Source organism: Chlamydotis macqueenii, chromosome 21, assembly GCF_036417535.1.
Source record: "Chlamydotis macqueenii isolate bChlMac1 chromosome 21, bChlMac1.mat, whole genome shotgun sequence".
In the NCBI taxonomy this organism is placed as follows: Eukaryota; Metazoa; Chordata; class Aves; order Otidiformes; family Otididae; genus Chlamydotis; species Chlamydotis macqueenii.
The window spans coordinates 5,406,215-5,421,490 of record NC_141576.1 but is presented as its reverse complement, the minus strand read 5'-3'; the positions used below and the strand labels follow the sequence as shown (position 1 = coordinate 5,421,490).

The following is a 15,276-nucleotide window of genomic DNA, read 5'->3' as shown; positions in this document are numbered from 1 at the left end:
CTAGTTCCTTAAAAAAGAAAGGAGATAGATGACAATTTTGTTAGAAATTTGAATGATAAAGCAGGAATGGCATTTATTCTTTAAAAGTCCAGAAATTAAAAACATCTGCCTGCTTTGTTTTTAAGAAACCTGTCCCTTTGGGTATATATTAAAAAACATAAACATAAACCAGAGGCCTACAATCCCACCAGATGTTTGGCACCTGGAGCATTTTCAAGTAATTGATCAAGAAAATAAGTATTTTTTTCAGGTAGTAGCAAAAAATTATCTCTGAAATCTTTCTCACTGTCAATACTTTAATTTATTTTATCTCAGATTTTAAGGGAAGACTGCGGCTACTAACACATTTCAGCTTATAGCCTCCCAAATTAAAAATAAATACACACCACCCCTACTCTAGAAGTCATGGTTTGAAGCTTTGACCATATTTTGCAAAATGACAGTTATTAAAAACAACAAACATGCATCACAGTGAGTCATCTGGTTTCCAACTTCTGAGTCAAAAGGGGCTGATTCCACACAAACTGAAACCTGGCTGTCTGACTACTTGCATGTTTAACGATTTGTATCTCTGCACCACAGCTTCAGAACAGGATGTGGAAGAAAAGAATGAAAAGGAGATGGGAGAAAGGGGAGGGGAGGGGAAGAGAAAAAACACTTCTTTACTGGTCCCAGTGTCATTGCAAATAAAGACCACGTCAAGATTTAAACCATAATAATGGAAAGGCTATAAAGGTCCCTGCTATAATGTTTCCTCTGATATTCCCTTTCATAAATGCTCTCTTTATGTTGCATGCTTTGCAATAATACATGTAATGTTTGTGAACTAGCCCCGCTGGGGAAGCTGTATCATATGAAGCTTCACAGAATACAACATTAGAAGCCAGACAATTCATTTACCAGTTCCTCAACTTTTGTTAGCTGCACCTATCTTCTTCAAGGGGACGCAACAAACATGAGGAGACAAGTAATCTAAAGCAATCTCCAAATATGTTTATCTGGAAACAGATCCGTATGTTTCCAACACAAGGCCATACAGTATGGAGCTACCTCTTCTTCCAATGGCAGTATCTTTCTGGGTAAGACTAAAAGCCTCTTCACAGATCCTACATCTATAAGCAGGAACCCCAAACTTGGTCACAGCTACGCCAACCAGATCGATACCATCCCGAGCTTCCTCTTGGCAGAGACGGTGAGGAACATCAGTGCCAACAGTACCTGCACAGCAGATCCCTGCCAACCCTAGCGCTGAGTCTGCTGATGGCAGTACACAAACGCATGCGCATGGGGTACTGATTGCAACACCCCTTTCACTTTGCACGTGCACAGCAAGACACATTCACTTCAGGTAACACACTCAGCTGCACGGAGCTGAGCTCTGCCTTCCCAGGAGTGACCACCAGCAGCCTGAGGACCTGTGCGCCCGGCAAGAGAAGTATAGAGAACATCACCTCTGTAAGAATTTAAGATCAGACTGGAATTCCACAGGGCTTTAGTACAGAATTTCCGAAGTGACGTGATATCACTACTTGCGAGTTATAGAACACTGGCCCAGGTTGCCCAGAGAGGTGGTGGATGCCCCATCTCTGGAAACGTTCAAGGCCAGGCTGGATGAGGCTCTGAGCAACCTGACCTAGTCAGGGATGTCCCTGCTCCTTGCAGGGGGGTTGGACTGGATGACCTTTGAAGGTCCCTTCCAAACCTAACCATTCTATGATTCTATGATTCTACTTTGAAGCATAGCAGGTGCTTGGTAGCTGACCATTAGAGTGAGAACTATGCAACTTGATTTTGAGAAAGGGGTTGTCAAAAATACAGTATTGGGGGGGGGGGGGGGCTCATCTCACTCTTGACTGTAATTTTCAATCACTGCACAGAAAGTATTTATATCCTGTTGGCAGCATGTGTAACCAATGCAACTCTTCATGTCAGAGCTGTCAATTATGGGCTTGACTTATGAGGAAAGATTAAATGAGCTAAATATGTAGAGCTTGGCTAAGAGTCTAAGATGGGGGTGGGGGAAAGGAGAAACGATGTGATAACTGTCTGCAAACATCTGAAGGGTGCAGATGCTTAAGGAGGAAAGGAATCACTTAGAGTGGCACACAAAACAAACAGGAGAAGCAAGCTGGAAGGAAGACACAGGAAATTCTCACTGTATAGCAAAGAAATTCCATTCCAGCAAGATGTACTCTGCTGCAGAATTGTGTCCCAAGGAATACCATCATTCAGGCCATAGAGATGCTTGAGAAAACACTAGGAAGTTGACAGCAGAGGAAAATCCTGCTCTCACCAAAAGATAAAACAGATAATGTAAAGAAGTGAGGCATATTGTGAGTGTGGCTGATGATATGAAGCTCTCTCTCTTGCTTCTCTCCAGCTGTAAAACCTGTTTACTAAAAAGCAATACATATTTTCATTGTTACTTTTCCAGAAAGGGAATTGTCAAAGTAGCGCTGGTGTGTTATGGGATCATAACTGGGAAGACCACATGGTCTGTACAGTTGAAACAAGGAGAAGAGCTATGTAAACACACATACAAAATCTAAAAAAAAATCCCCAAACAAACAACACACTATCAAGACATTTAGAAGGACTTGCAATGTAAGTGATATATAAAGAAATACAAGAAATGGGAAAAGTAGGGAAAGTCTCTTCTCCAGTAAGTTGTTTAGGAACTCCAAATCTAAGAATTATATCAATTCTCAACTTCCTAGTTTGGCAAATCTTTGTTCTGAAGGTGTTGGCATCCAAAAGTATCTGAAGGATGTATTTGTGAGCATCAAAGTTGTAGAAAGTTCTTTTAAGTTCTTGAATAAGCTGTTCTGCCTTTCGTGCCTCAGCTGCCTAACTTTTTAAGGTGATGAAGATGCAACATATCCTTTGCTCTGAGGCACAACAAAGATGCAAATTTTTGTCACAGCATGATCTCCAAGGTAAAAGTAGGAGGAAGCCAGGAAGTGAAGAAAGTTATCACAGATAGGCAGTTATAATCTTAGAAGAATCACTAGCTGTCACTAGACTTGTTTTGATTGCAGTAACAATGACACAGGCAGCATCTGGATACGGGCAGGAGGAGTCAGATTGTTCAGTGGTATTAGAGGTAGGAGAGGAATTAAGAATCTCTAGCAACACTTTCCAGGTTAGGAATTTAACAATGTGGAGTCAAGAGGTACTCCAAAGAACAAGTCTCCTGCATAAAGTTATTTCAAGAAGCTAAAAAGGCAGACACTCTGGTGCAGTTCTTAAGCTGGTCCCTCCTCTCCCCAGGCAGAAAGAACTGTGGGCAATTGCTGCCCTCTACAAGTTGTTCTGCACATAGCATGTTTTCCACACATGTAGCTGAAATGATACAATTATCTCACCTTGATCCAATAACCCATCATTATCAAAGTGCACAATGTGCAGGCACCTCTTTGCTGTGTGCTGTCACCTGTTCGAAATTAATAGGGACCCTTTCCAACAGCTGGGATGCACACAAAGTGCTCCCAATCTTTCTAAGCAGGCAGAGGCCTGGGCTGCCAGCCGATATAGAACAGCCAGCTGACAGCAAAGCAGGCCATGATCTGTAAAAAATCGTTTGTAGGTATAGCATGTTTAGCCCTCCAAAACATCACGTGAACATAAACAAACAAACAAAAAAAATTAAAATCATTTTTCTCAGGGGGAAAATATCAAGTAATGTTACGTATTTCCTGACTGGGTGCCAGTGTTTTTTTTCCAGTGTCACAAAGCGCTGTAGCTTCCATCTTACCTTCAGTGAGAGATCTGGGGTCTCTGGAAGTCAAAACATACCTAATGTTAAGAAAGATTCTAACCTAACTCCTAGTATTTCAATTTCCTTGCATATTTTGTAAAGAACAACTTAGAGTATTACAACTATTTAAAAACCATCTTAAAAGTCTTTGGACCTGTAAAGTTGGTTTGTCTGAAAAGCAACTAGGAATTGCTTTCAGAGCTTTCTTCTGCCAAGTGTGTAGAAGAGATTATAAGCTGGTAACTCATCACGCTGTCAGTAACAGAAAATGACTGTACGTATCCCAGTCGTTACGCTGCCTCCACACCAGCTCTGAAGTGTCACGTAGCCGGTAAGCTCTGAGGGACAGGCAAAACCATTATTACATTTTTTGGCAGTCTGATAGGGTCTTAACCTGCTTTGGTCTGTAACTACTGCAAGTTTCCAGCTTGCATACAGTAATATATAATGCTACAATAGAAGTTGTATCCCAAACTATTATAGTCCACCCTCTTTTAAAATTGGGCTTGAAAGGAAGTCCAAGAAAGCTTTCCCATTCACCTCAGACAGGTAATTTAACTTGATGCGACAGTGTTCCTTTAACTATGTTCAGTAGGTAAATTCGCATCTGTGTGTTTTGCACATATGAATATATTTGTCTAAGTCAACAGAGCAAAACAAATTGACAGATTCAGTGAGTACATTTTGGAGGAACAACAAAATAAGTCAATGAACAGGCAGAAGTAAGAGACAAAAACAGGCAAAAACCCAATAATAACAAACATCAGAAGGCCAAACACAATACAGGTCTGCATAGTAACTCATAGAATTCTCCTTGCAGCAAACCAAAGGATATCGTATAAGGCAGTCACACACGTCTGGCTCCCTGTTCCAGGCCAAATAAGCCCAAAATCTGCACAGCAATTGACCTCCACAGCCTGATAGAATTACTGTTCAGCACTGGAAATCCACAGCAACACCTTCAGGACCTTCCCAAAGAAACGGAAGCATTATCACACCACCAGGGTTACTGCCCATACGGGAGGTCACAAAGCTGATAGTCCCTCTCTCCGGCTGACAGTGGTAAATTATCCTGACTAATGTTTCACTGGGGGCTGTAAGTTAGTTGCCTAGTGACTCTGGCTGTCTGGAAATCCCCTCTGGATAGATTTACTTTTAGAGAATCATTCAGTGTAGGCCACCACTCTGAAGAAACCCGTTGTGGCAGACAGAAAATTTGTACAGTAAACAGGCATAAATCTTCCCTTAAACAATAAAGAGTGGGAAAATGGAAAACGAAAGTGTGATGGGGAGTGTCCTCCAGTACACCCCCAGTCCCTCACATCATTTCTGGAAACAAAGGTCCTCCCGAAAAGGACATTTTATACAAATCTAGACCAAATCTTTGAATTTTAAAAGAATACTACATAGTATCCCTTGCGTAAGAATGTCTTCCAGAAAATAAAGTATGAGTTTTTCAGTGAAAATATCTTTCTTGTCTTCATTTAAAACAATTTCAGTCAAAGGAGAATCTTGAAAAAATTGCCATGTATCTCATTTTCTGTAGGGTTTGATAGGGTAGAAAGAGCATCTGCTGCTTTGTAAGAGGAAGAGGGACATGGATTCTCAATGTGCCCAAAGATTTGCTCATAAAAAGTGGATTCTGAGTACTCCCAACTAACATTAGCCCCGACAAGCCTCTCAAATCTTATGGCACAGTTTTGCGACCTTTCCTTATTCCCACTCATGGTTTTGTTCACATGGTTAAAGACAACAGTACTGCTAGTGTTAGGCCCTGTCAACTTCTAATCACATGAGTAAAAAAGGGCTAAAAGTAGTCAAAATTTTGATTGCAAAGCTCCTTCCTCAGAAACCTAAATGGAATTCTCTTTAACCATTCTCTACTTGAGAGGAAGCTTAACAGAATAGATAAGGTTTAAAAGGAGGCAACGAAATAGAGAGGATCTAATAATTCTGTTTTCTGTCACTGAATGCTAAGCACCCAAATCCAAGCAGCTGAGAAAAGAGTAAGTAACTCTGTCCAGTTTCAGTTTCAAAAGTTTTATCCATTATAAATACATATCACAGATTTTACTGTTTTACTTCCAAGGAAAACTAGTAATTTAAAACAAACAAACAAACAAATGTACAGGAACTAAATATGCCCATAACCAAGCCCCAGCATCATGGCTTCAATCTAAGATCTCAACTGATGGTTCAGGAAATCAAACACGGATACAAAAAGCTCAACTAAAGAAGTAGCAGTATACTACAACCACTTTTAAAAAAAAAATGTATTACACATGCAAAGCTAGAGGCTTTTCCAAAGACATAAAAGGGGCCAGAATGAAGCCCCTGGAACAGAAATTAACCTCATTTACTAGGCCAACAGACTAGTTCTCACATCTATGCCACCAACTTGCTGGGTGAACCTGACTAAACAGTTAACCTGTATATCTCAATTAGCTTTTCTAGAAAATGGAGATAACACAGACATATTCCTTAAACACAATAATCATCTGCAGTGTATCCTATGATGTTTGCACAAAAAGGGGTGTTAGAAGTACTCTGGCCATTATCACGACCCTTAAAAATTTGAAAATCAGTTTAACAGAGGGTAGGGAAAAGCCAGGAGGGCTCCAGCACAGACTAACAAACTCTACACAAATTACTATAGAGGCAACAGTAATTCTAGTTACCTTGTACCTTTTGACAGCCTGTAAAAAAGGAAATAAAATGTCCATGTTTCAGTGCTAACTATTATGATCTGCAGCAAGAAACAGAAAGAAAAAGCATATGCTAAAAATAAAAGGAAAAAAGTTAAATAATCCTGCAAAAGAAGATACCCTGCTCCTCATACCATGATCCAAGGATTTTGTAACTTCATGAGAAACCAAGAGAATGTTTTACATTTACAGCTAGCACTCTTATATTTACAGCCAGTACTCTTATATTTACAACTAGTACTTCTTCCAGATACCAAGCACCAGCAAGGGAATGAGTATGTTTTGTGGCAGGAAAAAAAAAAAACAAACAACACAACAAACAAGCAGCATGTGGAAAGGTCTCACTTACAAGCTCTGCTTCCTTACGTTTTTCCTGCAACGCAAGCCCATGCAAGGGGCTCTCACAATATAACCTTCATAGCTGTAATTTACACTGCAGCAGATCCTGCAGAAAGCAAAGGCCAACAGCAAGCATATTTGAGCTCTTGAAAACATCTCAAAAGCAGCACAGTAAGGTTAAAAAACTACAAGTCCTGGCCAAGTCCCCTGAACAAAGGGGAGTGACTTCTAGCAGTTTCCTACAGAAGCCACCACCTTAGGCCCCCCCTCACTAACAAAACCACGACACGCTGCTAAGGAGAGACAAAATAAACTAAAGAGAAGCAGAAAAGACTACGTAATTACACTAAAGAGACCAAAGAAAAAAAAAATATATGAGAAGAAAAGGGAATTTTCTAATACTTTAACCTCACGGAAAGGGGTTTTGTCCTATGTAGTTAACATCTTCTGCCCACCCCAGGACTTTGCTTGGAGTGGCTACAAAGACAAACCTATTCCAGTTCCACAAGTGTTCAGAGGATAATCAGAGATGGCTGCACATACAAGCAGAAAGGGATGCAGTGTATTCACTGATAAGCTGGACTCAAGGAGAAGCTGATCCTGCACTGACGATGACAAACGTGGCTGTAAACAGCAGCAGAGCGAGATGCTGACACTCTGCTAACACAAGGTTACACTTCCCACTATGGAGCTACACTGCAAATTTTAATGGGCCAAGACCGACAGCTAGGGAAATGAGTGTCCGCTCTCTGCTGCAAAAATTATAGCTTTTCCCATCCCCCTCCAACTTATTCTCCACTGTCAGTATTGTAACACAATGACCTCTTATTAGGGAGTATTTTTCAGTTGGGACAGTTTATTGTAAGGACATTGGATAACTCAAGGGATTAACGACATGGACGTGGAGTCCCTTTTATTCAGTTTGGTAGCTCAAAACATCAAAGGGGGTTGCAGAAAGAGCAATTAGGAGTGTGACATGAGTTTGTAGGGCTCCATTCTGAAGGTCTCAGTAAGGCCATAAACCTTAGCAAGGTATGCTCTGAAGACCCAAAATGCAGGACACAATATGACATGTCAGACTGCATCTGCCACATAATCTTGCAGAACGCTGAAGTTGTCATGCAAACAACTAGAAATCACTGCTTCTCCTGGATTCCTGTTGAAAGCAGCAGGCTGCAGGGATACAGAGTACAGAGCAGAAAGTGCCACTGAGCACAGAGCAGAAGGTATTTAGCACCTTGTAGGATACAATGCCCATTAGAATCACCAATACAACATAAAACCAGTCGAAGTCTATAATCACATCTGCTGATAGAACGCAAGATGTTTTAATTGTACTGCTTTCTCATACTTGTGCATAACACCACTGGTATGTTCCAAACAGGTCTCAGCCCTACGAAGCACTGAGTACTTTCAGTCACCAATTAAGTAAAAGAATGTGATGAGGTACAGAGCAGAATTTGGTCATGAGACTCTTTTCTCCCTCCCCTGGATTCTGTAAGTCTTCTTCAACTGCTTAACACCAGATTTGAAGCCAGCAATGATACTCCTGAGCACATGGCTTTCCCATACAGAGCCATTTTTTGGATTCATGCCACAGTTTGTTCTGGTGTTTCCGTAAACATTTTTATGACGTGGCTCCATGTGCCTGCAAGTCTGCTTTATGGACTGAGATCTACTGCATGCATCAGAAGGCAGCATGCATGATCCCGGCTACAGAGAAGCCACAGTAGTGATGGAAGTTAGGTCATCTGGCTCACAGAACTGAACTGCTCATTTAATAGTGCTTCTACAGATACTCAGCTGGAAGCAATAACGACTCCTGAGCAAACGTGACAAAGACTGTGAGAGTTTAGTATAAAAAAAAAACAATTAATGGGAAGATAAGGAGAAAACCTCCACCTTTCAAATGGCTCTAATTAGCTCACACGCAAGACTCACCATTGAGAGAGTAAAGTTTATGTTGGAGTGCTTAAATGTATAAATATTTTTATATGGTAAGAATATACAGAAAGATACACAACTGCTATGTGCTTCCTCTGAGCAATTCTCAAGTAAGAAATTAATTAAATCAAAGATAATGTTAGAATCTGCCTTGAGAAAGAGAACAAACTGTCGACCAGCACAAGCTGTGATGCTCTGCTGCCTGCAATGACCTTCCTAAGGGGCGAGTGTGGGGGATGGTGGAACAACCCCAAAAAACCCAAACCACCAAATCCATCACAAAGTACATGGCGTCAGTAACAATTTCAAGTAATCTCAGGTACAGATGTCTACACAATTAAGGGATGGCACAGTGTTACTAGACTACAAGATTTTAACTGCAGAGCTTAACAGAATTCATGAACAGTCCTTTCATTAGATGCACTTTACTGACCTTTCCCAGTTCACAGTCTTTACACACATCCCTCCTTTAAAAATTGCCTCCTCAGTTCTCCAGATAAGAGTTACAAGGTAAAAACACTTTAATGTGCCAGTGCCATACCATTATGGAACGTACTTGAGTCTTCCCACAGCTTGCATTCACTATGGTCACCAAATGAAAGCCAGAGAAGAAACTCAATTAGAGATCTATATGTTCAGGACAGTAACACAGGCTAAGAATTCTGGCAAGGTTTTGACTGAGTTATAGATGGTTGAAGAGGAAGGAAAAAGAAAAGAAGAAAGTTGTAAAAAATATATATATACTGCCACTCCAGAGAGTGGTGGCTCACTTCCCACTCTGCGTCACCATAAAAAAAGGAAACAAAACAGGGTTCTCTTAGTTATCCTCACACACAAAAAAATCCCGGAGCTCTTTCCAAAACAGTTCTAGAGTGAAAACATTGGATCACATGCACTGCCAGCTGCCAAACACTTCTAAGCTCACTCTGAGTGCATCTGAATATAAAAACAGCTTGAAGGAAGTCTCTGAGCAGCAGAGGGGTTTTTTCATTAGAAAATAGCACTGAGAATCTCAGTTTAAATTATGCTGTACAGGTCTTTCTTCAGACTTTTCACTAGATAAGCACTGATCAAAAGCACACATTGCACACACTTAGGATAGGCAGTCCGTGCTCAAGGACAACTCAGTGGCCTAGGTGACCCATGTGTAACCCCAGAGACACAGGAGCTTATGGCTACAGGTCAGAATTCAGAGGTCAACAGCAGGGCAACACAAGGCACCTTCCTCACAAAGCACCAGCTCCTTAGAAAAGCAAAACAATGGATGTAAAATGATGCAGCAGAGAGAACAACTCATGTATATTATATTATCAGTAAGAAATTACATGCTGCTTCTTGAAGAACTTACCAGGGGCTCCCGAGATGCTGCATTTTCAGTTGCAGGGCAGGAGCCAGCCTGTAAAAAAAAAAAGAGAAGAGTGAGGTTACATTGCCACCTGATGGAGACAGTTAGAAATACTTGTCTGTTAAGACCATTCTTCCTATGAGCGGGATTTAGGCAGACACAGCTGTTTCTGCTGCCAGTAGCAATTCCGTGATGGACTGAAGACAAAAAGGTCAGAATCATAGTAAAAAAAAAATTAGTTCCAGCAGTCCCCATTTAAAACAACAGAATTCACAGAATCTGCAGAACTTGCTTTAGGGAGACAGCAGTTAAGAGCCAGAGAGACTACTGAGAGATGCCGTAGAAGAAATGTTCTCCCTAACTCAAATCCTGAAATACATCGCGCAGTGAACAAAGGCAGCATGAAACTGGGACTCCCTCTGCTAAACTCCTCGTGGCAACATTTGCCACACTGCATGGTATCGTGGTTTTGTTTAGTGGTATAAGACAGGTATAAGACATGGTATAAGACAGGACATTTTCATCATATACGAAATGAGGATAATAACTTGCCTGTCTCAAAGGGACCTGATGCGTACTTGACATCTGCAAAGAACTCTGCAATACTAAAGGGAAGAAATACTGCAGAAGCCCAAAGTACTGCTGTTGAAGTAGATGCAGAAGTACCTCACTCTGATCCCATGGTTCGCTTTCTCTAGAAGGATTAAACTTAATTTGACACCGAGCTTCTGCCACTTCCATGATCCAGTAACACACCCTTTGTTTTCTGCACTCTTCTTCTAAAGATTTCAAAACAACCATGATTTAACTAAACCTCACAAAAAGTCAGCAATACCAGTACTATCCTTGTTCCCAAACATATTTAAGAGATGTAGTTTTAGGGCTGATGCTGAACACCCTACCTTGCACCCTACAAGAGGAAAGTGAAACTATTTTATTAAAGCAGGACAGTAAGCCACAGATTAGACTAGACTTAAATCAGGAGCTTCCACCCTGATATGAGCTCACCTGCAGTTTCGCTCGTATTCACTCAGTCATCAAGAACACATATAACATTTTAGCATGGGCATCTCTTCATTGCCACAAAAAGCAGTTCATTCTCTGTGTAACTAGCATGTATTGACTCTCCCAAGGTAGAGACACCGAAGTTTCACCATAAAATAACTTATCTTGGTCCACCATCTACTTTCAAAGGGGATTCACATGATGTTAAGACGGTCTGTACCATATTCCCTTCACTGAGTTTTTTAATCTTAGGAAAGGTGAGACATACTGGTTACCTCAATGGTTAAAAAAAAAAAAAAAAAGAAAAAAAAAGCTGTTTTATTAGTAATGAAGATAAATTCTGAGGCTCGGTTAGAGAAAAAAGATCCTATTCATTGAGTATAGGGAAAGATAAAAATTTGAAGTGATAGCATCAGGGTCCTTAAGTGGCTTTTTGTCCTCAACTGTATTCATCACTTTTATGCAATATACCACACCTCCACAGTATCTTTTTTCCCCCCATCTACAACGTACACAAAAAATACAGCTAAAAATAAGTATTTACCACAAGAGGGTGCCAGAAACTCAAATATACTGCAACTCAGCTACTTCCAGACACAAGCACCATCACCAGGGGCCAGCCAGATCTCAGAGCCAGGCAGTGATTCTCCAGAGAGGCCCTTAGGCTCTTCAAGTGCAGTCATCACTTCTGTTACTCCACTATATATCCGCAAAAATTTCAGCCACTAAGAATTCACTTGACATAAACATTGCAAATACCAGCTTCAACACCATACTGGAAGTCACACTGCCCGGTGTGTCTGTAGCGGAGACAATGCTATGTGGTATCAAGAAAAAGGCACTTCTCTCTTCAACCTTACCACTGGCTTCCCATTTTCATATGCATAGTACACCTGCTTTCAAATATTTTATAGCTGGGTGAAAGAAAAATAATGAACAGCCTCAAGATCCATCCACTCCTCAAAAATTATGGAAAACATATGAGAATCAACAGAAGAATATGGCTTGCACGACTTATTAAGAAGTTAACTGAACCTGTTTAGGTTGTGGATAAACTTATTTGATGCCTATGTTTTATTTTATTTCTTCAGTCCAATCCCAGGACTAACACAGGTATCTTGCTATGGCCAATACTTTAAAATATTTGGGCCCGATTCATAGCACGCTGAAGTCAAAGAAAATATTTTCATCAAATTCAGTTAGCACAGGGTCAGAACTGCTTAGAAGAGGCAAAGAGCAGCACAGATAAAATTCCTGTGGAATACTTCAGAAAAGTACCTATAGCTGTTAGCTAATATTTCCATTGAAATGCTTCATCGAGCCACTTGCGTTAACTGTTGTTTTCAGAGAATAATCACATTTTGCTCTTCTGTAGCATGTTTCAAGGAAAATTCAAAGCATTTTAACTACTTAAGCTGACAGTGCAAAGAGAAAAGCTACAGATGTGTGGAAGACAGAAACCACCACAGAATTCATATCCTCAGAAAATTCCCAGAGCATCCTAAGTACTAGAGCTTGTATGTTCTGCCCTAAAGAGCTGCACTAGTTATTTACGGACTGTCACTCCACACAAGATTTGGGCAACCTGGGAATTCTGTTCGCAGGCTACACCATCATCTTGCTCTTCCCATTATTTTAAGGAATAGTAACAGAGAGATGGGATCTTTTCTTCTGTCTATTTTTTAGTAAAGACATTGCTAAAGGCCCAAGGAACATGCTTTCTAAACAAAATGAAGTATTTTTAAATCTCTGGTGGAAATGTTGGTTACCTTTAGAATATAATTCCATCTACATAAATGATTTCATTTGAGCTGCAACACTCCCCCCTTCCCACAATGCTTGAGGCAACATATTAATTCATGAGAATGAGAAAATTAAACTAAGGAAAACAGATAATAAGCCAAAAGATATCTGACACTCCCTTTTCAACATCTAAACTAACTAGATTTGTAGTAGGAAACATGATAGGACCCAAACATAAACATGTTAAGCGAGGCAGTGCTACTACTCATAGCCTTATGTTGAATGCTTAGAAATAAATAAACAAACATAATCAGTGATAGAAAGTAATTTATTTTTGTTACTTCTCTAAATGTTTAGTGTGCAATGGGGACAAGTTTTTCTATGCATTGATAACAATGTCAAATCTGCAATGGTTGCATAAGAGGAGTGGCATTTATGTTCTGGTAGACTAATAAAAATATATTCATTGTTTTGTTTTATTCCAAAATTGTCCCCTTAGGAATTCAACTACTGTGCTACATATTCTTCAATTACACTCCCTTTTTTCCGGCCAAAGCTTCAAGATTCTCTCAAATCCCATTCAAGCCAACAGAATTTGAGAGTACTAAACACTTCTCAGCATGGGAAATGTGTAACCAGTGCAAGACACGCACTAGACGGTGAAGATGGGGATATCTGTCATCAGCAGGCATTGACAGCTTGGACAGAGAGGACAACCCTTGACAAGCACACAAGGTGGGGAAGGAGGAAAGTTAATATATAAGCAGGGCTGCTCCTGGTGCATGCGTGGAAGGGATAAATATTAGTGTGGCTACCCTTTAGCTGACCTTCAGTGTTACCTCACATACCTGAAGCAAGGCAGACCACCAGAGCTGCCCTTTAAACAAACTCTGCCCCTAACGAAGTCACAACAGGCCAGGAGCCAAAAGGGGTGCAATTAATTTGCCTGAGAATCCAGCATTTTTGCATACAACGTGACAGAATCCGGCAGGGGAGCAGTTAATGGACCATTTTCACCCACAGCAGCTTCAGCCCGCCTCCCTCCTCAGAGGAGCTGACACGAAATAGTCTCTCTGTGGTGAAAAGTTAACTTTGCAGACTGGATATTCTATCTTATCTCAAATTCTTCCTGATTTAGAAAGCAGCACGAGCATTAACTCCACTGTGTTATTTACAAGCAATGCCTGAAAAACTCTGCACGTTACCCGCGAGGTAAGAGTTACCATTCCCATTTTTCACTATGGAGACAGTGACAGAGTGACTTTCTTAACGTCCTTAATTTTAAAACCCAGGGGGTGCTCTGGCTACATTTATGAGGCCTATTAATAAGCAAAATTTTCCCAAACTTCAAGCCTTCTTTTGAGATAAAGCAGCACTGTATCCAGATTCAAGAGAACCTGAATGTTTCTCAGACTACCGCATTTGCCAATTAAACAGATTTCTTTCTCAGAAACCTACAGCCAACTGCCTTGTAGACTGCCCAAGTGGCTTACGGATCAGTCGCAGGTTGTTTCAGGTTTCCTCATTCTGAAAGCATTCACTCGAAGCATGAGGAATGGACTGTAATGCTTGCACCTCAGACTACAACTGATGAAAGCACGTGGCTGATACAAAACTGCCCAGCAAGCCTTCTGTGAGTTCGGTAACTTGGCCTTTCACAGTCTAGGAGATGTGTGCTGGTTAGTCAGTGTGAATTTTATTAAATGTACTTCTATTTCTGTTTATTTCAACAATGTTCCCTACAAACTCAGCCTCCTCAGTTCAAAACAAAGGGATCAACAGAGAGATTCACAGCAATTCAGTCAAATCCAGATAGATCTGAATGATTGCACACAAAAGCATGTTGGTGGCAGACTTTGCTCTGTTTTCTTCCCTGTTGCTGAAACAGACCTTTCATCTCCTGTGTGCTGCAGGAGGGCCGTCTGTGGCCACCCAAAGGATTTTGCAAAATGCCACTGGTATCCCATACTCAGGAATCTGTCCGAGGTACCGGTGAGATGGGAGAGCTGCCGGGAGGTCTGTAGAGTTTGCAACGAAATACAAGTTACCCTGGATCATGAGCAAGCCAGTGCAAGTGACTGGAAACCTACACTATATACAACTACCTCATACTCCTAGGTCTTCCATTCATTTCATGTCCCAGTTTAAAAATAACTCAAGCTTTTAGTATGTTTCTTGAGCATGCACTCAAGCTAGTAAACTCTCATGTCTCTTTCACCCTTCCCATTCAGTTTTTGACAATGCTTATACTACATCTGTCATTGTTTTGCCCTCTTACGCTGTTAGTTCAAGGACCTTTCTCCCTTACAGTTGCAAGGCAGAAACAACATTTTGTCAAACTGGTACTGCACCTCATTTCAAAACCCACCTGGCACATAAACTGCCTTCTTTCTCTTTCTGATTTCTGCCTCCCCTCCCCATTCAAGTGCTTTATTGAG

At 40.8% G+C, this 15,276-nt stretch overlaps 1 protein-coding gene across 1 annotated transcript in view; it reads right to left on the bottom strand.

The window, feature by feature from the left end:
- Window positions 1–15,276, bottom strand: part of PEX14 (peroxisomal biogenesis factor 14) — a 78,318-nt gene that overhangs the window by 62,183 nt on the left and 859 nt on the right. Inside the window, exon 2 of the mRNA XM_086764656.1 lies at window positions 10,094–10,141. Within this exon, the coding sequence (XP_086620782.1) occupies window positions 10,094–10,141 (48 nt within the window). The remainder of the gene's footprint in view (window positions 1–10,093; window positions 10,142–15,276) is intronic.